This window comes from Chiloscyllium plagiosum, unplaced genomic scaffold (assembly GCF_037043375.1).
Source record: "Chiloscyllium plagiosum isolate Xiang-an unplaced genomic scaffold, Cpla_swu_hap1 HiC_scaffold_17, whole genome shotgun sequence".
Lineage (NCBI taxonomy): Eukaryota > Metazoa > Chordata > Chondrichthyes > Orectolobiformes > Hemiscylliidae > Chiloscyllium > Chiloscyllium plagiosum.
The window spans coordinates 77,498,877-77,525,766 of NW_028270155.1; the positions used below are offsets into that span (position 1 = coordinate 77,498,877).

Genomic DNA, 26,890 nt, shown 5'->3' on the forward strand with positions numbered 1-26,890 from the left:
TGTTCATGGATTGAGAGAATCACCAATGACTCTTTCTGGATTAAAGGCTTCATGAGATGAAAACAACAAGGAGAAACTGTTACGAAGAAAATAAATGCAACATGCTAATAAGCCATTCCTGGAAAGGTCATGTTTCACATATCCAGCTAACACTGAATGTAACAAGGATTAAATAATCTGAAGGATCGTCAATAATGTCACACCGCAGAACTTTGAAAATCAAGGATCAAAACTTGGACATTCAGAGACAGACACTGCTGTTTGGAATAGTAGCTAAATTCCATGATGATTTGGGGAATAGCCAAGTTGGGCTGTGAGACTTCATTACTTGAGGGGTCTTATTTTGGTTGCTACCTGCTACAACACGTGCTTCTTCAAGGTGAATTGGTTTAAATGCGATTGAAGAATTCAGACTGTTACTTGTAGACTGCAAACTTTCCTCACCTGTATTGGCTAGAACGCCATTCCAGCCGTATTAGCTTAAATGGGGCGGCCATTGCACGATTGCCTTATAACTGGAGAACAGAACTGTCGCGTTATATAAAATCCGACTGTAATTGTTTCAGTATTTGAGTTTTTTTTAAATAAGCACTCGGACTAAAAGCATCTTGTGATCATTTACACATACCACCCATTTCCAGAGTTACATCTATAGCCACAGAAACACCCATTTTCACACAGAATCACTACAGTGTGGAAGCAAGCCAATCGGACCATCAAGTCCACACCAACTCTGTAAAGAGCAACGCACCCAGACCTAAAATGCTGCATTTCCCGCGGTTAAGCCACATAACTTCCACACTCTGGACTTTATGTTCAATTTAGCATGGCCAATCCGCCTAGCCTGCACAGCTTTCGACTGCGGGAGGAAACTGGAGCACTCGGAGTAAACCCAAGCAGACAGGGGGAGAATGTTCAAACTTAATCCAGTCAGCCTGAGGCCAGAATCGGACCCAAATGCTTTCAGCGTCATGGACTTTGCCTTTAGCTGCATTCCCTGCAACAGTTTTCCAACACGAGCAAACCATTATTGATTAGAACTGCCTCCTGGAATTTCCGGTCTGCCTGCTTCACCTCTTTCCTCGTTATCCTCCACGCTAACCCTGTCTGCAACTCCTTTGTCTGCACCACGTCAGAAAACGTGCCCACACGTCATCTTTATTTAGCGTTGTGGTTGAACCTCTGAGAGTCCAAGCCGACGCGGAAGTTCCAAGACTCGGCACTCGAGCTGTTCGAATGGGCAGCATTTCCCTACAGATGTGGTCATCCCGACTTCCAGAACTAGGAGCACAGATTCCCACATGTTGCAGACAGTGCAACACATTATCTTGGGCTCCCTCTGACGTGTTCAGTTGAATTGAGAAAATCCTCACGGTAGCAATTCTTTTTTTTTCTCTGGGGGCTGGAAAGTGGACAGTCGAAGGTGCAGCAATGTTTCTTGTGCTTGGATAATTAGTCCAGTTTGCTGAGTGAGCTCCAAATTCTGGAGACGAAACTTATTTTATGGGAGCAAGAAAGAGACATTGGGGACCTGCCTTACAGCTGCCGAGGTTTGGAGCTGGTCTACTCATGGTGTGAATATATAATCATAAAAGAATGTAAAACAGATCGATTTCAGTGTATGTTGTCTCGAGAGGGCAAATGCCGCGCTAATAAACGGCACCATTGTGCACAGTCCCCCAGTTGAAGGAGCCTTTGAAAGGACTTAAACTGTGAATTGTTACGTCTGCACTGATGCATTTGCAAACAGGCAGTGAATTTCACAATGTGGAATATTTAATCTCGTGTCGCCACCTATGGCCACAGAAACACCTATCTTCACAGAGAATCACTACAGTGTGGAAGCAGGCCAATTGGCCCGTCAAGTCCACCCCAACCCTGTAAATAATATCGTACCCAGACGTACAACACTGCATTTCCCACGGCTAAACCACCTAACATCCACACCCATGGACATTATGCGCAATTTAGGGGTAAAAACAATGACTGCAGATGCTGGAAACCAGATCCTGGATCAGTGGTGCTGGAAGAGCACAGCAGTTCAGGCAGCATCCAAAAAGCAGTGAAATCGACGTTCCCTTCATCAGGAATTGGCTTTTGCCCGAAACGTCGATTTCGCTGCTCCTTAGATGCTGCCTGAACTGCTGTGCTCTTCCAGCACCACTAATCCAGAATTATGTGCAATTTAGCAGAGCCAATCCGCCTAACCTGCACTTCTTTCGACTGCGGGAGGAAACCCAAACAGACATGGGACAATGCTCAAACTTAACCCAGACAGCCTGAGGCCAGAATCGAACCCAAATCCTTTCAGCGTCATGGACTTTGCCTTTAGCTGCATTCACTGCAACCGTTTTCCAACACAAGAAAACGATTATTGATTAGATTGGTCTCTCGGGCTTTCCAGGCTGCCTGCTTCACCTCTTTCCTCGTTGTCCTCCACGGTAACCCTGTCTGAATAACGTCAGAAAACGTGCTATCCGTAGTTTTTATTTAGGGTTGCAGTTGAATTTAGAAATCCTTACGGTAGCAATTCTTTTTTTCTCTGGGGGCTGAAATAGTCAAAGGTGCAGCAATATTTCTTGAGCTTGGATAATTAGTTCAGTTTGCTGGTTGAGCTCCAAATTCTGCAGATAAAACTTTTTTTTGTGGGAGAGCAAGAAAGAGAAATTGGGAACCTGCCTTCCAGCTGCTGAGGTTTGGAGCCGGTCTACTCATGGTGCGAAGATATAAGCATAAACGAGTGTAAAACAGATCGATTTCAGTGTATGTTGTCTCGAGAGGGCAAAGGTCGCGCTAATGAGCGACACCATTGTGCATAGTCTCCCAGTTCAGAGGCCCGTCAGTTGAAGGAGCTTCTAAAAGGACTTAAACTGTGAATTGTTACATCTGCACGGATGCATTTGTAAACAAGCGGTGAATTTCACAATGCAGACTATTTACTGTCATGTGCAATGTGCGATATTCCCTTGAATAGCTATGTGTACTTTGATTGTTATCACTTCCGAGAAACCAATATTTGAAGTAGTCGCTTCGGTTATCTTGTGGTTTGTCAAATTGCAGCACGCCTATTATCAAATATTTTCACCACCAGCAGCGCATTGCAATGTTTCCAGTTAACTTGGACCAGGGGTGACCGAGGTTGTCAACCATATGCAACATGTTAGCACTTGATCTGTTGAATTACCTTTCGACATTAGGCATTATTTACATTGGTATATGCATTTAAGACTTTCAGATCAGTAGAAGTGGAATAAGAACTGTGTGACGATCGCTGATACTTAATGTTTATTGTAGTTTCCGCTTTAGTTACATTATACAATAACGGTTTTATTTCTATTTAATGCTCCTGAATTATCTCTGTTGATAATCTCTTTTGTGCTCATTTCTGACAGCCTCAGACACTGTGACCCCTTTCTCCTTGCATCAGGTCCCACAGCGTGTGACCGGAGTGAAAGGCGAAAACATTTCCATTAATTGCTCGGCGTCTTTATTCATGCCGAATGCAATGTTGGATGTTTATTGGTGGAAGAAAGGGCAACGCTCGACTTTTAGTATGACGAGAGAGAAAACGAAAATAGCGATGCCTTTTCACCAAGGATCTTCCGAGTTCCGCCTGATCAATGTGAGTTTCCAAGATTCTGGGGTTTATTACTGCGGCGTTAAAAAAGGGCCAGGAATGATGTCTAATGGCACTGGGACTGAGGTCACAATATACGGTGAGTGATACTGAGGAGCTAAAGGGCTCTTTGAAATTAATCAGCGAATACCAGTGAATAAGCAAATGAAAATTTCTCTCAGTGCTCATCTGTCATTGTATTTGCAGCGAATGCTTTCTGGTGAAATAGCCGCATTTATTGCAGGAGTGTTCACATTTGAATGCCAGACTCAACCAATAATTTCTTTCTGAGGGATTATATTTTTGAAGCACCCCTTTTTAATGATTTTTTAGGCTGAGTAATGTTGGCATTGGCACTATTGGTTGCTTACCATTTAGAGAGTTTTCTTCTTCCCATTTCCCAATGCCTTCTTCCAACATGATTGAAATTTTAATCCTACAGCAATAAACAATATGTAATATATTTCTAAGACATAATGGTGCCTGACTTGAAAGGGGTTGGAGGTCCTGGTCTGCTCATGAGGATGTAGTCCTTTTGTTTCCAGTTACAGTACTTATATGGTGGTTGATGCTAAAGGCTAGGGACTCTAGTGGTGCAGCGGTAGTATCCTTACCTTTGTGACAGGCTATGCCTTTCCAGCATCTGCAGTCATTACTATCTCCTTTGAGCCATTTAGCTTTGGTTCAAGTCCCACCTGTTCCAGAGGTATATAATAACATTCGAGTGCAAGGAGGAGAAAATGACGACTACAGATGCTGGAGATCAGAGTCGAGAGTGAAAGAAAAACAGGTCAGGCAGCATTTGCTCGCTCGGAGAAAGTTTCAGGCATAAGCCCTTCTTCAGGAATTCTGCCTGAAACGTCGATTATCATGCTTCTTGGATGCTGCCTGACCTGCTGCACTTTTCCAGCAACACATTTTTCAGCATCTGCTCGCTCCACAATATCCCAATACAAGTTGATTAGGAAATATCTTGATGCACAAGCCACCTTGGTGAGTGGAGGCTCATTACTACCTCACAGCGCTGGGGACCTGGGTTTGATTCCCGTGTTGACTGGCCGTCTGTATGGAAATTTCACATTCTACGTGTGTCTGTGTGAGTTGCCTCCAGGTACTCTGGTTGCCTCCCACAGTCCAAACATGGTGCAGGTTAGGTGAATTGGCTGTGCTGAATTGCCCACAGTGTCCAGGGATGTGCTAGGTGCTTTGGCTTTGGTAAATGCTGGGTTATCTGGATGGAATGCTCTTTGGAGGGTTGGTGTGGACTCGATGAGCTGAACAGCCTGCTTCCATACTGTCGGGATTCCATGGTGGCATGGATATTGCAGTTGGTGCAGACACGTGTAAATTTTGAAGGGTATGGCTGTTTAACATGGTGTGTGGAATGTAATTTTGTAAATTATGTTTTTTTTCCATGAAATCCAGTCCAGAATTGTTGCAACTAATTCCCCAAGACAATTAGAGAGCTTTCTATTAGATTCCTGGTTTGTAGGTAACGGAGAGAGTTTGACGAGATAACAGTTCACCACTTGCTGCAGAATACTCCTGCTGCATTAATGTCAGCAACTGTGTGACAATCAATATTGGGAAAGTTAAAGTCACCCATTACAACTACCCTACTCCATTCACACTTTTCCAAAATCTGCTGACCTATGCTTTCTTCAATCTCCCTGATGCTATTGGGGGGCCTGTAGTAAACCCCGAATGAGGTAACTGTTCCTTTACTGTTCCTAATTTCCACCTATACTGACTCAGAAGGCAGACCCTCCACGACAACGGTGACTTTTGTACCGGTGATACCCTCTCTTATTAGCAGTGGTACACCCCCTCCTATTTTTCAAGACAGTAACATTCTCATAAACAAACCCTTTGGTAATAAGGTAGATTCAAACACAGACTCTTACAGGCAGGACTCCAATCCAGGAGGGAAATGCAACAAGAGAGATTTCAGACCAAGGCAGTTCGCAATCATTTACTGAAGCTTGCAACTCCGATGTTGTGTGACTGCCACTAGAACTAGAACTGGGAGAACTGGACACTCCCTTTCCAGTGTTAAACTGTCTTGAAAAAATACTGATTCAGGCTGGCTCCCGAGCCGCTTCGGCACTTCTACCTTTATAACCTCTCTTCAAACAAAAACCCAGAAGAAAATAAGCTTTTTAAAGTGACAGCATTGTCACAACAGTGATGATAGATTTATGGATGTTTGTTTGGTCTTCGTGACATTGAGTTACTGACATAAATTCCTGCAGTGAGGGTTGAAATGTTACATGGGCAGGTTCTGTTTAATTGGGTCATAAGTTAGGGACAGTGTAGGCACAAGCTTTTCCCTCATCGGGTTTAGGTAAAAAAAAATAAAGAAATATGGTATGATCAGATTTAAATAATTTAATTAGGAGAACGTGAGGACTGCAGATGCTGGAGGTCAGAGTCAAAAAGTGTGGCGCTGGAAAAGCACAGCAGGTTAGGCAGCATCCGAGGAGCAGGAGAATCGATGTTCCGGGCATAAGCCCTTCATCATCCAGTGCCACACTTTTTGACTTCAAACACTTCAAGCTAAAAAATCACACAACACCAGGTTATAATCCAACAGGTTTATTTGGAAGCACTAGCTTTCGAAGCATTGCTCCTTCATTAGGTGGTTGTGGGGTATAAGATCCTAAGACACAGAATTGACGCAGACACTTCAAACTATTTATGGTGATTGAAACTCCAACTCTGAAATGATTTGCCTTCCAGGCATGTAATCTTGCTTCTGTTGTCTTTGGTATGGCATGAAACGTGTTTTCAACTTATTTCCTTTGGCTTATTCACAGTGCCTCCAACTCCAATAACGATTACTCGACTGTCCTCTCCATTCCTTAAACTTCTCTGTACGACAGCTAGCTTCTTCCCAGAAGAATTTAACCTTACCTGGTATGAAAATGACAGAAAAATTACATCTGGAATAAATACTACAAAGTTTCAGGAAAAGGAGGGATTACATCAAGTTTCCAGCTCCTTATATCCTGTGGAGATCGGGTTGGTTTATACCTGCCAAGTTTCTCATGTTTCACTAGTGGACCCAGCCAATGACAGCTACTTGGTTTCAGATCAGGGTAAGAGTCTCAGCTTCTTCATATTTCCCTGAACTATAATTTGTTAGATTTAAGGGGGCAATATCAGCACTCTGTCTCCAATAATCTGCAACAGAAATTAAAGTAACTACATGATTGACAAGAGATTGACTTCAAGTTTTTTAAAAAAAAATCATTGGATAGCATGGAAGGAAGCCACTTTGTTTATTTTACATTGTCATGTTCTTTGTCATGCTATTCTATTTGGCCCACGCATCCATTTCATCGCAATAAATTCTCCCTTTAGGTTTTATTCCAATTCTTTTTCAAATGTGATCATTGAAACATCTTTCCTGCTTTTAGAAACAAAAGATTCTGAATTATAACACATTATATAAGTAGAGCTGCCCCCATTCCCTTGCCAAACATTGCCTGTTTGTGTGCCAATTACTCTAAATACACACCCTTTGATAACCAACCATTCCACCACTCTTTTTCTTTACTGTATTTAAATATTGATTTTAAACTACTATATCAATTTGTCTTAATCATTGCAGCACCATGAAGAACAGTGCTGGCTTCTCCACTGATTTTACAGAATGAAAATCCCTTGTGTCACTCTGTTCGTATGTTCGTATGTGCATATGCACGCCTATGTACTATGAGGATATTCTGTTTTGGCAACCTATTCAGATTCTATAATTTAGTCATGCTTAATCCCACTCCAATCTCCATTATTCTTCAGAATCAAATGAATCCCTTTAATTTAAAATTCTATTCACCAAGTCTCTTGCATTTTCTCAACATGTCTGTGTTTTGAATATCCCACATATATATATATATATATATGCCAAGCCACATCATTCATATGTATCTCTAACAATGCTCCTCATACAGAGAAATGTCTCTGATGGCTCTCCAACCAAAAGAAAAACAACTGCCTGAGTCCTTCTCTAGCATACAGATGCATGAAGAGAGACAGGCAGAAGTGTTGAGGTATATTAAGCCCCCGCATATATTCACAAAATCAGCATGAACAAATCTTACATGCATATAACATAAACATTAATAAAGTTAAACATGATAATTATGCTGAACAAAATGCTAAAATGATCAGAAAATTGAATTGTGTGTTCTTTAATCCAAGTTTGCTCAGTTAATACTGTCATAGAACCTCTGGATAAATGGAGAGTTTATTAGATTGGTGAGAGGCGATGGGTTTGATGTGTCAGTGTGGCCTGTTATCTGTTGTTGCTTATTATTTAGCATCATTTGCTCTTTAAATGCTAATGTTCACATTCTCTGTCATCTTTAGGTAAAAAAGGAAATGGTTTCTCCTATGCCTTAGCATTCAGCTGGATAGCAGGGGGCTTTATAATTTTGGTTCTAGCAATTGTTGTCAGGCTGTACAAACTAGAGAGATCTCATGGTAAGACTGATTTAAAATTGTCTTTTAACATTAAGTGTACTGCAATGGTGCGGAAGTAGAGGGGTAGGTTATGACATCAACAGGCCACTGTAATGAGATAGTTTACCACACTGATAGGGCTCATCAGGATAACTTCAACAAACCATAACTGAATTGTAAGATTTTTATGTGATGAATGACAATGAGAAATAGAATGTGTATGTTAAATATGTTTGATGCTGGATTGAATAAAGAAGACGCAGCAACCATGAATCAGAAAAACAAATTAGTAAAACAAGACAGAAATATTTCAGCTACTCAACTGATCAGACAACATCAATGGAGATAAAAGCAGGGGTAATACTTCAGGATATGAACATAGGAGGTATGATTAGTAAATTGCAGATGACACCAAAATTGGAGGTGTGGTGGACAGTGAAGAAGGTTACCTCAGAGTACAACGGAATCTTGATCAGATGGGCCAATAGATCAAGGTGTGATAGATGAAGTTAATTTAGATAATTGTGAGCTGCTGCACATTGGAAAAGCAAATCAGGCAGGTCTATACATTTAATGCTAAATTCCTGGGGAGTGTCGTTGAACAAAGAGACCTTGGAGTGCAGGTTCATAGTTCCTTGAAAGTGGAGTTGCAGGTAGATAGTATGGTGAAGAAGGTGTTTTATATGCTTGCCTTTCACGTCAGAGCATTGAGTATAGGAGTTGGGAAGTTATGTTGCAGCTCTGTGGGACATTGGTTAGGCCATTTTTGGAATAGTGTGTGCAGTTTTGATCTCCCTGCTATAGTAAGGACATCGTGAAATTTGAAAGTGTTCAGAAAAGATTTACAAGGATTTTGCTAGGGATGGAGGCTTTGAGCTCTCGGGAGAGGCTGAACTTTCCCTGGGACAACTTTCCCTGGAGTATCAGAAGCTGAGGGCCTTACAGTAGTTTATAAAATGATGTGGGGCTCACAAACAAGATTTTTTCCCAAGGGTTCGGGAGTCTAAAGCAAGCTGGCATTGTTCTAAGGTGAGAGGTGAAAGATTTAAAAGGGACCTAAGGAGCACGTTTTAATGCAGAGAGTGGTGCATGTATGGAATGCGCTGCCGGAGGAGGTGGAACAGTTGCACCATTTAAAAGGCATTTGGATGGGTATATGAATAGAAAGGGTTTGGAGGTGTATGGGCCAAATGCTGGAAAATGGAACTAAGTATTTAGGATATCTCGTCAGCATGGAAGATTTGGACTGAAGGGTCTGTTTCTGTGCTGTATATCTTTTGGACACTATGATTGTATGACACATTTTTAGAACATTAACTCTGTTTTCATTTCCACAAATAATGTCTGACCTGCTAAATATTTCCAGGAATTTCTGTCTTTATGTAATACTTCCAGCATTTACTGCATTTTACTTTTGCGAAAAGTAAAATTGATCACATCTCAACCAGCGGTAGAATTGGGTATTAATTTTTTATTGGTGATTATGCTGCTCATACTGCTCAAATTTTGGGTTTTATCTTTTTTCACAGACATACCTGACATTTTGAAATTCATTATTGGTGTACATTTGTTCTGTGGCAGGTGATGCAGTTGCTGAGGAAATTGACAGCCGGGTTGAGGAGCAGGTCAGTTTGGTCTGTTTTTATAAAACCCAGGCGACTTTTGCAGTGCTCTTGATGCTTTCACCTGTCGTAGGTATATCTATTTTCCTGGTAGGTAGAAAATCACCAACTAATTGTGGAAAATGTGCCAAACATAATTCATTCATGTAACCCTCAGGATTCTGAGGGAATATTATAAATCCCATTGTTTCCAATGCTCATTCGGCATTTATCTAAATTCTTTACAAGGCATAGTCTGCTTGTTTTTGTAATAAGAATGATAATCCCACCTGTTAATATCTGAACGGCTGCTGAGTGTTGACTGCTGCTGCTCTGTATCAGGGATTTGACTGATACAGATTAGTTCAGATCTTTAGCAGAAAAATGCATCTTCAAAATTAAGCAAACTCAGAACTTGAATATCCAATAACCAGTAAGTGGACATGCGCCACTCCTTACCTCATCTGGTCAGGATGCGGAATGTAACTGTGAATTAGAATTAGCATTCAGATAAATGACATCAGCTCAAAGTTAGTGGTCGCAATTGTCCTCAGTAGAAAGTTATTGATTGGCCAATGTCATTTAAGGAGCAAAAACAGATATTACTGGAAAAATTCAGCAGGTTTGGCAGCATCTGTGGAGAGGAAACAGAGTTAATGTTTTGGGTTGAATGCCCCTCCTTTGGAACTTTTCAGAACGGTCACTGGACCTGAAACATTAACTTTTTTTTGCTACAGATGCTGCCAGGCAAGGATCAGGCAGGGCTTTGGAGAGTTACAAGTGGCCAGGAAGGAACTGTACATAGATTCCTGAACGTTGCAACCCAGGTTGATAGGATTGTTAAGGAAGCAAACGGTGTCTGAGCTTTTATTGGTAGAGGGATTGAGTTTCAGAGCCAGAAGGTCATGTTGCAGCTGTTCAAAACTCTGGTGCCTCTGCACTTGGGGTATTGCATATAGTTCTCGTTATAGGAAGGCTGTGAAAGCTTTGGAATGGATTCAGAGGTGATTTATTAGGATGTTGCCTGGTATGGAAGGAAGGTCTTATGAGGAAAGGCTGAGGCACTTGAGGCTATTTTCATTCAAGAGAAGAAGACTTTGAGGGACTTAATTGAGATGTATAAGATAATCGGAGGGTTAGATAGGGTGGACAGTGAGAGCCTTTTTCCTCGGATGGTGATGGCTAGCATGAGGGTACATAGCTTTAAATAGAGAGGTGATCAATATAGGACAGATGTCAGAGGTAGTTTCTTTACTCAGAGTAGTAGGGGCATGGAATGCCCTGTTTACCATTGTAGTAGATGCGCCGATTTGAAGGGCATTTAAAAGGTCATTGGATATACATATGGATGAAAATGGAATAGTGTAAGGTAGATAGGCTTCAAGGATGTGGGTTTGCTCGCTGAGCTGGAATGTTCAGTTTCAGATGTTTCATCACCATACTAGGTAACTTTTTAAGTGAGCCTCCAGATGAAGCATTGGAGTTGTAGCCCGCTTTCTATTTATATGTTTGGGTTTCCTTGGATTGGTGATGTCATTTCCTGTGGTGACATCATTTCCTATGGTTATGTCATTTCCTGTTCTTTTTCTCAGGGGTTGGTAAATGGGATCCAAGTCAATGTGTTTGTTGATAGAGTTACTGTTGGAATGCCATGCTTCTAGGAATTTTTGTGTGTGTCACTGTTGGCTTGTTCTTGGATGGATGTGTTGCCCCTGTCAAAGTGGTGTCCTTCCTCATCCGTATGTGAGAGTGTGTCGTGTCTTTTTGTGGCTAGTTTTCTGCCTGTTTGTCCAATGTCGTATTTATTACAGTTCTTGCAAGATATTTTGTAAATAACATTAGTTTTTCTTATTGTCTGTATCGGGTTTTTCAAGTTCATGAGCTGCTGGTTTAGTGTGTTGGTAGGTTTGTGGACAACCATGATACCAAGAGGTCTGCGTAGTTTGGCAGTCATTTCTGAGATGTCTTTGATGTAGGGAAGACATAGGGAAGACCATATACAGACTTTTCTCATTGAAGCGAAGAAGAATGAGAGATGACTCGATAGAGGTGTTCAAGATGATGAGAGGCACAGATAGAGTGAATAGTCAAAGACTTTTCACTAGGGCAGAAACGGCTATCACAAGAGGGCATAATTTTAAGGTGATTGGAGGCAGGTTTAGAAGAGATGACAGAGGTGGGTCCTTTACACAGAATGATTGGTGCGTGGAATGCACTGCCAGGGGTGCTACTAGAGTCAGATACAGTAGGGACATTTAAGCGACTAATGGAAATGCACATGGATAATAGTAATATGAAAGGTGTGCAGGTTAGTTTGATAAAAGAATAGGATAAAAGGTCAGCACAACATCAAGGACCAAAGGGCTGTACTGTGCTGTACTGTTCTATGTTCCATGCTGCAAAACCTGCTGAGTTTTTCTCACAATTTCTATTTTTGTTTCTGATTTCTAGCATCAGCAGTTCATTTAATGCCATTCAAGGCTCTGTGTGCTGTATTTGCTGACCCCAAATATGTTTTTTTGTTGATGTTTACCTGAACCAATTTTGCTTTTGTTTCAATTTGGTAAGTAACTGATATTCCTCACAAATTCTCCACAGGTCATCCATAAAGGAAAAGTGGAGGGTCCAACTTATGCTGATCTCCACTTCAATGAACACAGGAAAATGTGGAAACCCAGAAGTGAAAAAGAGGCTGTTGTTTATACAAACATAAATTACCATTCTGTCCAGGACCAACTCTGAAACAGGTATGCGATAACAGCAACATGAATTAATTCATTGACTTGTGCCAGCAATTAGTCATTGAGTGTAGCTAAACTGAGTTAACTTTTGGAATCCGGTGAATGTCAGAGTTTTAAGGTTTAAGTTTAATAGTTAATCTCTTACTGAAGTCTAGCCTTGTTTACATTTGTAAGTTAGAGTCAGGTAGTTCAGATACAGGCGCGTCGGCCCAACTCATCCATGCCGACCATGTTTCCTAAATTGAACTAGTCCTATTTGCCTGCATTTGGTCCGTATCTCTCTCAACCTTTCCTATCCATTTACTTGTCCAAATTTCTTTAAAATGTTGAAATTGTACCCCCCCACACACTTCCTCCAGCAGATCATTCCTAATAAGCACCAACTTCTGTGAAAATGTTGCTCCTCAGAGCCATTTTTAATCTTTCCCCTCTCACTTTAAACCTATGCCCTCTAATTTTCGACTCTGCTACCCTGGGGAAAAAAGACCTTGGCTATTCACCTTATCTTTGCCCCTCATGATTTTACAAATCTCTATAAGGTCACCCCTCAGCATCCTACTTTGCAGGGAAAACAAAATTTGAGCCTATCCTGCATCGCCCTAGAACTCAATCCCAGTCTCAGTAACATCCTTGTAAATATTTTGCACCCTTTCCAGTTTAATAACATACTTCCTATACCAGGACAACCAGAATTGTATGCAGTACTCCAAAGTCTTGTACAGCTGTAACATGACGTCGCAATTCCTGTAGTCATTGCTGTTACTGATGAAGGGGCAAGTGTACCAAATGTCGTCTTCACCATTCCGTCCACCTGTGACACCACTTTCAAGGAACAATGTTTTTGCACCCCTAGGTCTTTTGATAAAACTCCTCAGGGCCCTACCATTAACAGTGTAAGTCCCGCCCTGGTTTGTCTTACCAAAATTCAACAACTCACATTTATGTGAATTAAATTGCATTTGTCATTCCTTGGCCCACTGAGCGAGTTGATCAAGATACTGTTGTACTCTTAAGTAACCTTCTTCACTGTTCACTAAACCATAATTTTGCTGTCATCCACAAACCTCTTAACCATACCTTCTAATATCCCTCCAACTTGCTATGAAAATTTATTCCTGTCTTAGGAATTAAGAAGCTGTCCATTGAAATGACTGCAGAATGTTAATTAGGTAGCTAGCATAAAATGATTTCTCTAACCAACAATCTCATTTGCTTAGATTTATACCTTGTATCAATTCAAATGGTCTTCTATGGGTGGCATGGTGGCTCAGTGGATAGCAACACCTCCTCACACTGCCCAGGACCCAGGTTAAATTCCCACTTCAGGCAACAGTCTGTGTGGAGTTTGCCCATTCTCCCCGTGCCTACTGGGGTTTCCTCCGGGTGCTCTGGTTTCCTCCCACAGTCTAAGGATGTGCAGGTCAGGTGAATTGGCCATGCTAAATTGCCCATAGTGCTAGGTGCATTCGTCAGAGGGAAATGGGTCTGGGTGGGTTACTCTTCAGAGGGTCAGTGTGGACTGTTGGAATCTAATCTGAACTATGCAAGCATAGGGACAGCAGCTCCTCATTAGATACAGTACTTGTGCCTAGGAATGTGGGTGGGGGAGGATATACTTTGCATTTAAGTAAGAGCATAGTTTGCCGGATCAACTTTAGAATGCTACGACATAGCCCAAGGATTAATTGCGTACTGAGAAAATCATTATATGCTGTTGGACAGCATCAGGTATATATTTGACAGATGAGTATTTTGTTTGCTTGTCTTCAGAAAATCGTGCAAGTTGTGAGTCCATATAAGATTTTAAATGCACTTGTTTAGTTTACCAACAGGAGTAAACCTATTTGATTGGTTGTAACCTTATTGTGAATAATGATGTATTGATTAACAATTAGTAAATGTTGTATTGGGACTACGGAATGGCAGTTACTAAGAAAATCGGTGTGATTCAGAGAAAACACATCTTCATTAATTGTATGTAGCAAGAGGAGCTTCAAATCAGTTTTGATATGCTGGAGGATGAACTGCAGGTGCAGTGAAACTCAGTGATGGAGTAACTTACCTGGACAAATTGTTTCGGGGGCAGTCACATTCCTTCGGCTAAGAAGAACCTGAGAGGTTATCAGTTATTAATTATAAGATGCACTGCAGGTCAGAGGGCTGTGAGGAATCAATACATAGTGGTAGAAAGCCTTCGTCCTTGAAATTTGAGAACAGAGTCAATGAGAGAAAGACTGCAAGGTGGACGAGTGGACTGGTAACATGGAGAAAAAAGGCTCTTCTTTGTGGGACTAGACTTCATAACTTATGGAAGAGATGGATTCTGGTTGGATAGAATCAACACAAGGCGAAAATTAGACTGCAGATGCTGGATGTTAGAGTCATGAGTGTGGTGCTGGAAAAGCACAGCAGGTCAGGCAGCATCTGAGGAGCAGGGGAATTGACGTTTCGAATAAAAGCCCATCGACCTAACTGGCAGAACTGAGGATAGGTCACTCGACTGAAACTTTAACTCTATTTCTCGCCACAGATCCTGCCAGACCTGCTGAGCTTTTCCTGCAATTTCTATTTTTGTCACTGATCCGAAACCTGAGGATAGATTAGTCTAAATTTCTAGTTCTACTCTCGCTTTTTAAAGAAGAAGTATTTGTTACCTCACACTTCTTGTTTTACAGGCTGTTGGAGATAACCATGGTTGGGTAGGTATGCCTTTAAGCATGTTCATGTCAGTCTTATCTGGTTCTTTATGATGGCTGCATAATCTTAGTTTAGCTTTTCAAACAAATTTAAACGCTGAACTCACTTGAATTTTTTTTTCATGGGTTGTATCTATACATATAAAGAGTGTATGGGTGGGGAAATGGGGATAAGTTAAGTTTAAATTCATATCTATGTTTTGATTAACTTGAATCGACTTGAGGCAGCACCGTGGCTCAGTGTTAGCATTGCTGCCTCCCAGCAGGAGGGACCCAGGTTCGATTCCCACCTTGCATGTTTTCCCCGTGTCTGTGTGGTTTTCCTCCAGGTGCTCCGGCTTCCTCCCACAATCCAAAGATGTGCAGGTCATGATAAATTGCCTATAGTGTGTTAGGTGTATTAGTCAGCGGTAAGTATAGGGTAAGGGAATTGGTCTGGGTGGGTTACTCTTCAGAGGGTTGGTGTGGACTTGTTTGGCCAATTGGCATGTTTCCATACTTAGGATTCTAATCTAATCAAATGTGTCTCATTCCTGACACTGGTATTTATCTACCATGGAAACAACTTTAGCCCATTCTGAAACATTTCCATTAGTTGTCGGCAAATTGGTTCAGTCGCACTTTGTAAAACCTTTGATTTTTGAAGTAACTAGTTTAGTTTCAACAATGTAGCGATCTTTAAAATATTAATTTAAAAGTTCTGAAATCACCTATTGTTTACAATGTTTTATTAACGAAAAGCAGATATTTTGGTATGTAACTTCGCCAATCAGATCCTGTTTTAATGAATCCACAGTAAAGCTTTAGCTACAAAAGAAATCAATTATTCTGCAAGGGGAATGCTATCTAATCATTCATTAAGTAATTGTTGACCAAGTTACATTTTTAACTCACAGATTATTGAGTTGAATGACCTGCTATAAGTGCTGTAAGTTAAGATTTCATTCTTTTTAATGTTTTTAATACTTTTACATTTCATTTCAATTTGTTTTACACTTAAAAAGTATTGTCAAAAATTGTTCTTGAATACAAAAAAAAATGATTGAAGAGTGTACCAGTTACTGAAATTGAGCATGCAGTATAGCTGGTGGCCTTCGTGTCGAGACGATTTGAGTACAGGAGCAGGGATGTCTTGCTGCAGTAGTACTGGGCCTTGGTGAGACCACATCTGGAATATTATGTGGATTTTTGATCATCCCATGAAGAAAGATGTTCTGGCTAGATTTAGCTAAGATTTACCAGACTGATTCCTGGAATGCACCTATGAGGAGACATTAGATCAGTTAGGACTACGTTCACTGGAGTTTAGAAAAAATAGGTAGGATCGATAAAATTCTAACAGGATTAGACATGTGAAATGCAGGAAGTACATTCCCATAACCAGGAAGTAGAGAATTAGGGGTCATAGTCTAAGGATATGGCATGTGCCATTTAGGATTCATTTGAGGAGAAATCTCTTCACTGTGTGGTGAGCGATTATTTGAAGCCAAAACATGAAGTAGTTCAATATAACTCTTCGGGGTGAAGGGATTAAGTAGTCGATTATGAAAGCAGTGAAAGGGTGCTGAGTTGGTTGATTGTACTGATTGACTGAGGAGGCTGGAAGGGCTGAATGGCTTACTCCTTCTCCCATTTCCTCTATTTCCATAGCTTGCATTTTAGTATTGCTCAAGTGAAACAGTGAGTCACACTTCCAACGGTGAATGGAGCATCTAAACCTGATTGCTGTCGGTTACATGACATCAAGTCTTTTAAAAAGTGTCCTTAATCTTTGCATTCAAAAATGTCTATCTTCACATCATGAACATCATGCACCTTGCAAATGCTATTGTGGCATAGATCAAGTATAGAGTATTACAGTTTTTGAAAACAAATATTTTGGTCTATGTTACATTCGCTTGTGACAAACAATATTTCCAGATCAATTTTCCCCAATACTGTCTTTTTGCTCATTATTAAGGACAAGGAATGGAAACTTTGAGGCCAAGACAGTTTGTTCTGAGTGGGAGGGAGGTGTGGTGCTGCCAGTAAGAGTGGTGACGGATCAATTCATGCTTTGGTACTCCGTGTAACTACTGTGTTCAGGTTTTAAAAACTAGTTTGCACCAATGATGACGTAATCTCATCACAGTTAAATGATGACCCATATAAGTACTTTTCAAATCTGTCTTGCCTAAACTAGAAGATTACCAGTGTGAACCTGTGCATTCTGACACCTAATGCAAAGATAACAATAATCAGCATATCTGTACGCAATGCTCTTGGCAATATTCTTAATTAAGATGCTTAGATTTGATATCCATGTTGAAACTGCAATGACTTTATTCAATATCATCAAAAATGTTGCCAGGATTGGGGGGTTTGCACTATCAGGAGAAACTGAATAGGCTGGGTCTCTTTTCCCTGGAGTGTTGGAGGCTGAAGGGTGACCTTTTAGAGGTTTACAAAATAATGTAAGGTATAGATAGGGTAAAAAGACAAGGTATTTTCCTCGGATGGGTGAATCCAGAACTAGAGGGCATAGGTTTAGCGTGAGAAGGGAAAGAAATAAAGCGGAGCTATGGGTAACTTTTTCATGCAGTGGGTGATGCATGTATGGAATGAGCTGCCAGAGGAAGTGGTGGAGACTGGTACAATTATAACATTTAAAAAGCATCTGGATGGGGACATGAATAGGAAGGGTTTAGAGGGAAATGGGTCAAGTACTGAAAAATTGGACTAGATTAATTTAGGATATCTGATCAGCATGGATCTGTTTCCATGTTGTACACCTCTATCACTCAACGATTCTTAATCTGAAGAATAACAAATTAATTGATACGAGGTGAGAACGAGTCATAATTAATTGGTAAATAGACTAAATGCTATGCAGGTAAATGAACAACCAGAAACCTTTAAATAAATATTGGATGTAAATATTGGATAAAAACACACTGCACTGAAGACCAGAAACTCAGCAATAGAGACTCATTTATGTCTCATTAAGGAAGTTTAGTGTAGTGTTTGGTTAAAAGAAGAAACTTGAACTGTAACAAAAACGATTCACAAGGTTAATAATTAGAAACATGTTAGAAATCAGTAAAACATTGAGAAGAACTTAAAGAATAAAATATGAGATTGAATTATAAAAATAAAATCAGATTGCAATTGCATTGATAAGCATATAAAATGAACGTAGTAGCTAAAGTATGTGATAGTCCCTTAGGAACACAGTCAGAAGAAATTAGCATGTTGAATGTGGAAATTGCAGAAACATCATTCAAGCATTTTATACATTTTCAGAGTGGAAAATTTCAAACCAGAAGTGCAGTATATAGTAACATCACTGCTGAAAGAAAGTGAGGAAGTTAATATAGCAGTTAAGAAATATTGGAGAAAAGTGTCAGACTAAATTCTGACAAACCCCAAGTGAGGTGGCCTACCCCAGGTAGTTCTAAAAGAGATACCTGCAGAGAACTTGTTGCACGAACTATGACATTCCAATATTCCTTGATTTGTGAATGTCCCATCAGATTTTGCAATAGCAAGCCTTATACTGCTGTTTAGGAAGCAAAGTAAAGCAGAGAGAGCACAAGCCAATTAGCCTAACATTACTTGCTGTGAAAATGCCACAATGATCAGCACTGGGGCCTCAACCGTTTAGAATCTATGTCAATGACTCAGATGAATAGACAGTGAAAAATGTATTTGGCTTTGTTGATGATGCTAAACTGGTCGCAACTGCAAGTTGTGAGGAGGTCATAGAAAAGCCACAGGGTGATATTGGCAGATTAAGAGAGTGGGCAACAAGTTGCCTCGTGGTTTGTTAATAGTGAAGTTGTTCACCTTGATTGTGAGAATAGAAAAACAACACATACATAATAAATTTGAATCTGTGCAGTTTGTAAGAATTTATATTTGATGTGATCAAGAATTTTGCTTGCTAAAAGTCAACTCGTGATGCACTAAACATTTGGAAGGCCCATAGTTTGTTTGAAGTTATTACAAGAAAATTGCAGTTTGGGAATGAAGAGGTCTTGTTACACTCATAAAGAGTTTTGGGTAAGAATACATTGCAAGTGTTGTGTGCAGCTTTCAACCCTATATTCATCAAATAATTTCCTTACATTGGAAAGAGTGCACTGAAGATTCACTGAACTGCTCCCCAGTTGAAATGATTGTACTATGGTAAGAGATTGAATAAATTGGGCGTTGAATTCTCTGACGTTTCGAAGAATAACAGGCGATCCCATTTAGACAAGTGTGATTCTGGTAGGATTAACACAGAGAGATTGATTCTGCTTAGTACTCTGAAGTTGGAAGGGGAATTTATTTCACTCAAACTTTTCTGAGCCTGTTGAATTATTTACCCTGTAGGGTTATGAATGAGCTATTGTTGAATACAATAATGACATGCACAGAAATTATTCTGGCCTCTGAACTAGCACAACAAGGGATGTTGGCAGAGGGTGAAACATTCAGCTGAAATGAAAAATTAGCTGTGATCACATTAGATTGTGTAAGAGTCACCAAGGGCTGATTGGTTTACTCCTATTCATGCATCTGCTGTCCATGGTTTCCTAAGAAAATCATTGTTGTTTCCACAGACCAAGCAAGGGACAGATGAGAAAACACCTTCTGCATTTTGAGATCTCATTACTTCGAGAAAGTGTCAAGAGTGGAAAAAAAAAGAAGAGCATGGCAAGAATACGAGAATCCAGTGAAGCAAAGACAGAGAAACCTGGGTCTCATGGGTCAGAGAAGTGTGAAGGATCATGTCCTTGCTATTGTCTGAATACTAACTGCATAACCTGGACTTATTGTAAAGTGTTCCATAAATAAGTAGAATATGGAGGGAGAACAGGAAATATAGAGAAACTCTTCGATCTTGATCTTTGCACATTCTTGAAAACATTGATCATTGTAAGAACACTGCATTATTTATCTTACAAATCAAGTGGAAAGGAGATTGTGGTCTGTTGTTCAGTTCAGTTGAAGACAATAAGCTGGGTCAGTTATTTCAAATGTTACTATGTCACAATTTTATGGAAGACTTACATTACTGGCCACTAGTCTCAAGATGTCACTGATGTGTTGATACTCTTTACACTACCCTCATCTCAGCTTTCTTTATCAAACCTAATTCAAATAGCTTCCACAGCATGTATTTCTCCAAACCATCCTTAAATCCACCAATATTCCAGGTGACATCTTCTGCTGGTGGTAGCAATTTGGACATTCCACGTGGTCCTCAGTAAGGAGTTTTCCAGACGTGTATTTCCTCTTGCATCAGTGTTTTCTCATATTTATGACTTCTATTTCTAGAACCATGCAGAACAGTAATTGTTTATTTGGTGCTTACTCTGTTAATCCTATTTGTAATCCTAAATGCGCCTATCACATCACCCTTCAACCTTAAGACCATAAGAGGTAGAATTAGTGCAATAATTTCTATGACCCTTGCTAGTGTCACTTTAGCTCCACCTATTGATATGATCCAATACAGCTGTGTTTTCTTGGTATCCAGAAATGTATCAATTTGCCTAAAAAATGAAAAGCATTGTGAAATTTATGTCCACCATCTGAATTACAAACCTTCACAGCGAGGAAATATTTCTGAAACATTACTTCATATTGTAATAAATGAATACGCTGAACATTAAAAATAGAACCTTTGACCCTGTTACACTGACCTGTGAATCCAAAGTTTCATTTTGCTGAGTAGTCAACCTTGCCACATTCCTTTTTGGTTAAAAATACAAATATGTGCAACAGCTGGAGAGAACAAATATCATCCTCATCTTAATCCTGAGTGAACAAGCCTGTTCAGCCATCGAGTTTTAGTCTTGCTAGTGGTAGGTAACAAATTGCAACATCTATTACATTAAGTTTCTTCGGAATTTTATACACACCTCAATGAGTTTACCTCAGTTTCTGTTTGACTTCTTTCAAGGAATATTAATCTGTGCGATCAGTATTTGTGCAAAACACAATGCGTTGATACCAGCTGCCACTGTAATGAACAAAAACAGATTTCTGGAAAAAACTCAGCAGATCTGGCAGCACCTGTAGAGAGAAAGTAGAATGAATGTTTTGGGTCCATTAACCCTTTTTCAGAACAGTATGTCTCCAGTGCTATCACATCTCCCCTATATGCCAGATATGTAGATCCCAAATGAACTCCAGTATTTCCCAGTCTCTCAGCATTTACAAATTATTCTGTTGTTCTTTTATTTATTTCCTTCCAAATGTATAACCTAACCCCAACTTTATTCCCTCTTTCACAATCTTACCCATTCATTAAATTAGTCTAATATTAGACTCAATCAATGCAATTGGGTATTTAATTAGAAACAGTCTACCAATTACAAAGTCAAATGGCTATCTGATTTCTGTCCATTGATCAGTCCATGATTCATACTTACTTAAACTTAAATTCCATTTAACTTAGGTTTCATTAGCAAAAGTCCAAATTCCTTGGTTAAATGCTTCATTATCTTCGTGTCCATAAGTACACTCTATCTAGATAGAGGACATTATTGTCTCTAATGGTGTGAAGAGCTTCTTAATATTCTGTCAGCTTCCTTATGTGATTGTCCATTTACTTTTCGTTTGGTAGATTTTTCTAATTGCATTACACCATGTTAATATTTCTGGCAACATTCCCGAAGAAGAGCTTATGCCTGAAACGTCGACTCTCCTGCTCCTGGGATGCTGCCTGACATGACGTGCTTTTCTAGCACCATACTTTTTGACTCTGATCTCCAGCATCTGCAGTCCTCACTTTCTCTTAACATTGAAGCAGCACTACTATTTAATTCTGCTATGATGTAACAAAGATTATTGCTGATTTTGAAGATTGTCCACAAAGATTGATTTATTTGAATGATAGATATCACTTTGTGTAATATGGGCATGCAATTGGCATCAAAACAAGGTTTTTGCAATTTCCAGTTAAAATAATGTTACCAAGCATGGTATACAATCAATCATGTTGATTGTTTCTCACAGACAAAAAAATAAGTAACTAGAATACATTAAATATCCTTTACTAGTTGACATTATTGAAGAATTTGGAATTCAAATGTGAGAAGCAAACTTGAGAAGAAAGTAAATTATGGCCATATAGTGTTGTCAATGAAAAAAAAATACTTGCTATTGATCAGAATGTTATTTCAATAATGAGAAATTAATCTCTAAACATGGTTTCGCAAATGCTGAGTGGTGTTCAAGCAGTTTGCTTAATGTTGTGTCATGTGGCAACAGTGACAACTGAAAGCTGGCAAATTGACAATCATGTTTTTATTTTCATGAATGAAGTTTAAAATCATTAAAATGTTTTAAGTCTAAGATATTTTCAGTGAGAGAAAAGAGTGACTATTATTTAGTTGAGGTATAGAGTCACACAACATAGAAACAAATACTTTGGCCCATCATGTTTGTGATGATCAACAAATTCCAAACTATACTAATCCCATTTACCTAAACTTTGTCCAGTGAACACTATGCCTGGCATTGTATGTGCTCATTAAGATGCTTCTTAAATGCTGCAAGAGTACCAGCCACAACTAATCTCTCAGGCAGCACATACCATGTTTCTACAATATTATGGGTGAAAAACTGTTCCCTCAGCTACCCTCTAAAACACTTATTCCTCATCTTAAACTGATGCCCTCTTGTCTCAGACGAACCTGCTATGGAGAAAAGATACAGTCTATATTATCGATGACTCTCATTATTTTGTAGACAACAACCAGATCCCCTCTCACTCTCCTCTGTTTCATGGAAAAAAATCCTATCCTCTCCAGTCTCTTCTCATAACTCAAACTTTTCATCCCAGGCAACATCTCCTCTGCATCTTCTCCAATTATCCTTCTAAAGGTGTGGCAATCAGTACTGCACAACTTATACACTAAAGTCCTTTGTTCCTCAGTACTCCGAAGGAGCCTACCATTCACTGTGTATATTCTTCCCCTTTTAGATCTCCCAAAATGCATCATCTCATAATTATCAGGATTAAATTCCATTTGCCATTGTTCAATTTACAGGCTGATTAATAAGAATATAACCTGAGTCCATTTGCATCACTGTCCACAGCACCATCACTTTTCATGTTATCTGCAAACGTATTAATTATACCCTCCACATTCACATCAAGTCATTAATGCAGGTAACAAACAACAAAGCTCCCAACACCGATCCCTGTAGTACAGCACTGGTCACTACATAGCTAAAACAATCCTCTACCATTACCCTTTGCCTTCTATTTGCAAGCCAAATTTGTATCTCGTTTGCCAACTTGCCTTGGATCCCATGGGGTCTTACCATCTGGTCAACTTCCATTTGGGATCTTGGAAAAGGCCTTACAGAAGTTCATGCAAACCATTTTAACTGCACTACTTTCATCAATATATTTAGTTTCTTTTTTAGAGAAAAGCAAGTTAAATTAGTAGACATGATCTCCCTCCAACAAATCTGTGCTGACTTTCCCTGATCAATCCTTGCTTTTCCAAGTGTTAACTAATCCTGTTCCTCAGAAGTTTTTCAAATAATATTCCTACCACTGACTTCAGACTAACTGGTCTGGCATTGCTTAGTCCAGCCGTACTGCTCTGCTTGAACTATGGAACCACATTAGTTATCTTCCAGTCATCTGGCACTTCACCCATGGAACCAGCAAAGTCCTAAATATCTCTGCCAGGGCCCCAGCAAACTCCTCCCTTGCTTCACATGCAGTCTGGGATACATCTCATCAGGCCGTGGGGATTCATGCACCTTCATGCTCGTATACCTCCTCCATATTAATTCTAATATGTTAAAGAACCTCACCATCCCAAATGAAATCTTCAGTTCTAACATTTTTCTCCTTTTGTGAAAAGAGGTGAAAAGTATTCATTTAATATCTCACCAATGTCTTCTGGCTCCATACATAGAATGCCCTTTGGTATCTCATTAGCCCCACTCTTTCCCACTTAATCTTCATGTTCTTCATATTATTCTAAAATATCTTGGGGTTTTCCTTAATTGTATTGGCCAATGTCATTTCATTGCCCCTCTCTGCCTTCCTATTTTTTAAAAAAACACATCCTTCACTCTCTATACTTCTGAACGATGTAGAATTACTTGTAATTAGCTGCTCCCAGTCTATGTTTGCCAGATCCTGTCCAATGATATTGAATTTGGCCTTCCCCCTAATTTAGACAATTTTGTGTGATCCTTTTCCCTTTCCACAATGACTTTGAAACTTACAGAGGTGTAGACACTATTCACAAAATGCTTGCCCATTGAAACTTCACTTGCCGACTTCATTCCATCGGATTAGATCAAACATTGCTCCATCTGTAGTTGGACTATCTATGTAATGGCACAAAAACCTCTCCTGGTTGCATTTCAAAAGTTCCAGCCCAATAATCCTTTCACACATTAATTAATTTATATTTTCTGAAGTAAAGAATCAAGTTTCCATAATAATCTAGGACAATTAATTTGTCTCCTTGAGTTTGCTGGCACTTTGTTACATTCTTAACAGTCGAAAGTTTCTATTCAATATCCAGTGGACAAAAATGTAAGCTGCCTCATTGTAACCCAATGAACTTAATGCAAACTATGAAACATCATGCTTAAATGTGTGAAACCTCAGAAGACAAACTCTGCAAAATTCTGTTTCCTGAGCACAAAATGATTGCATTAGCTCAACATTGTCAATTTTCAACATTTGTATAGAAATCATTCAACATTACATCCTGTCTCAAATTTCAGATGTTGTGTACGTTTTGCTGTAGATCTAGAAGGAATTGTTCTGAATTTCCTTGACAAAGGTAAATAAAGTTACAGGTCTCTTCATTTGGAAATTAAAGTGCAACTCAAACTGTATGTTATACTATCTAGTGCATTAATAGGTTTGAAACCGGTATTCCCTCATTTGTTTGCTGAATGCAGAAATTAATAAGTTGATTATACTAACAGAAGCAATAATTTATTGGTAAGTTGAATAATATTGAAATAACTAGATCTTCATAAATATTTCAATGGCACTATTCGAATGATAATAAACGGGACAGTGGCAGCTTTTAGTGAAAATAAATTTGCGATCCAATGCCATAGGTACACAAAATGCTGCACAGTTTATTCCAGCAAATTGATTATTTCTATCTGAAGATTTTTTTGTTGAGATAGAAACATGATACAACAGATTAATGGGAAGCCTGGTCATATAGAGAGCAATGAGATAATTTAACAGTTTCTTTCATTTAAACAAAAAATAATCATTTTTATTTTACATATATGCACTCAGACTCTTTGTGCAATATTGCTTTATCAACAGGATTTTTTCATCCTCTTCAGATCTGCACCTCTGTACCTGATTCAGTGAAATACGGTGTCACATTTCACAACCTGACAAGAGCAAAGGAAATGAAAGTACACATTAGCAAAGCTTAGAATCGTGTTCATGCAGAGAAATTCAAGGACTGTCAACTCAATGCACATCACACTTACAATAAGGTAAATGATTAAATCAAATGAATACAGATGAATGGCTATGGTGTAATTGACATTATAAACACACCACTGCAGGATGATCAAGAGAACTGATTATTCAATGATATTCAGGTTGGACAAAGGAAAATAAGATATTGCCATATTACACGAGTAGTCATGGATGAGACCTGTATTAGTCAAGACGAATCACAGATAGAACAACCAAATGAGATATCCTCAATGATGGAGCTAAGTAACAGCAAGCAGTAGGAAATGACGGTAGTTGCTAATAATCCACAAATGTGTAATAATGTGAGGCATAGACAAAATAAAATGATCAACATAGTATCATATGTGTGCTTTGCACCAATCATGACTGGATTCAATCTGGATATAAATTTGAGAAACTAATGAGCACTAAAGCTGTGAAGAATGAGTTTTGGAATGTGTTATGGATAGCGTTTTTAAAACACTATGTTGAGGAACAGACTAGAAAACCATGCCCAAAAAAATAGTAATTAACAATATTGTTGTAAGTGAACCTAGAAACATGAGTGATGATAAAATGATGGAATTATTCATGACAAGTATCATAGTTGTAAGAGTTTGTAATAATTTCACTCAATTCTTTCTCTATCTTCCTTTCATATTCAAGATGAAGTTGAACTTTTGCCAAGACAGTAAAACTGTTTGACTTCATCTAGATAGTTAAAAAAAGATTATTTTGATTGTGATGTCTGAATCATTCAGATGAATTCCAAAGCAAAGTCGACGGTGAAAGATCTCACCTCATCTTGTGTTGAGTAGGAATTATTGCCTTTTTCTTTGAACCTGGTGGCAACAAAGTTGATATTCATTGTCAAGAGAGATATGATATTCGCATTCATCTATAAGCCAGCAAAATACCATACAATTCACATAGAAACAAGGTACAATTGACTAACTCGACTCAGAATGTGACTCAGAATGTAACTCAAAATTTGGAACACAATTGCACACATTTAGTTGTGACTTGAAGCTGTAGAAATATTTCTTCATTGAAATTCACTAGAGTTTCTTCAGATCTGAAAAGATAGGATTTAACATGACATTGGTCTAAACCTTACCATGAAATACTAGTGTTGAATCAACACAAATGCTTGCAAGTAGTTTCGCATCATCCACTTATTTTAGTTGAACAAGTTAGATTTCAGTACCCAATTATGCAAAAGCAATTTAATCAATGCATACATGCAAGTTATCTCACTAAGTATGTATATTCCTACTCGTACCTTGAGATATGATGAATAGGAGGCACTTAACAATGATCACTAT

At 39.2% G+C, this 26,890-nt stretch overlaps 1 protein-coding gene across 5 annotated transcripts; it reads left to right on the forward strand.

Annotated features, from left to right (window-relative positions):
- The first annotated feature begins 3,113 nt into the window (after window positions 1-3,113).
- LOC122558608 (tapasin-related protein-like) lies at window positions 3,114-24,964 on the forward strand. Of its 5 annotated transcripts, none has more exons than XM_087996107.1 (7): window positions 3,114-3,212; window positions 3,393-3,716; window positions 6,433-6,714; window positions 7,988-8,101; window positions 9,662-9,792; window positions 12,280-12,428; window positions 19,705-24,964. In XM_087996107.1, exons 1-6 carry the CDS (start codon window positions 3,158-3,160, stop codon window positions 12,421-12,423), a joined length of 1,050 nt encoding a protein of 349 aa, XP_087852233.1. In that variant the 5' UTR covers window positions 3,114-3,157; the 3' UTR covers window positions 12,424-12,428; window positions 19,705-24,964. The 5 variants fall into 5 exon arrangements, with proteins under 5 accessions (XP_087852233.1, XP_043563318.1, XP_087852234.1 ...); XM_043707383.2 differs by having other exon boundaries at window positions 9,662-9,705; XM_087996109.1 differs by having other exon boundaries at window positions 3,137-3,212; window positions 3,428-3,716.
- Window positions 24,965-26,890: the final 1,926 nt, after the last annotated feature.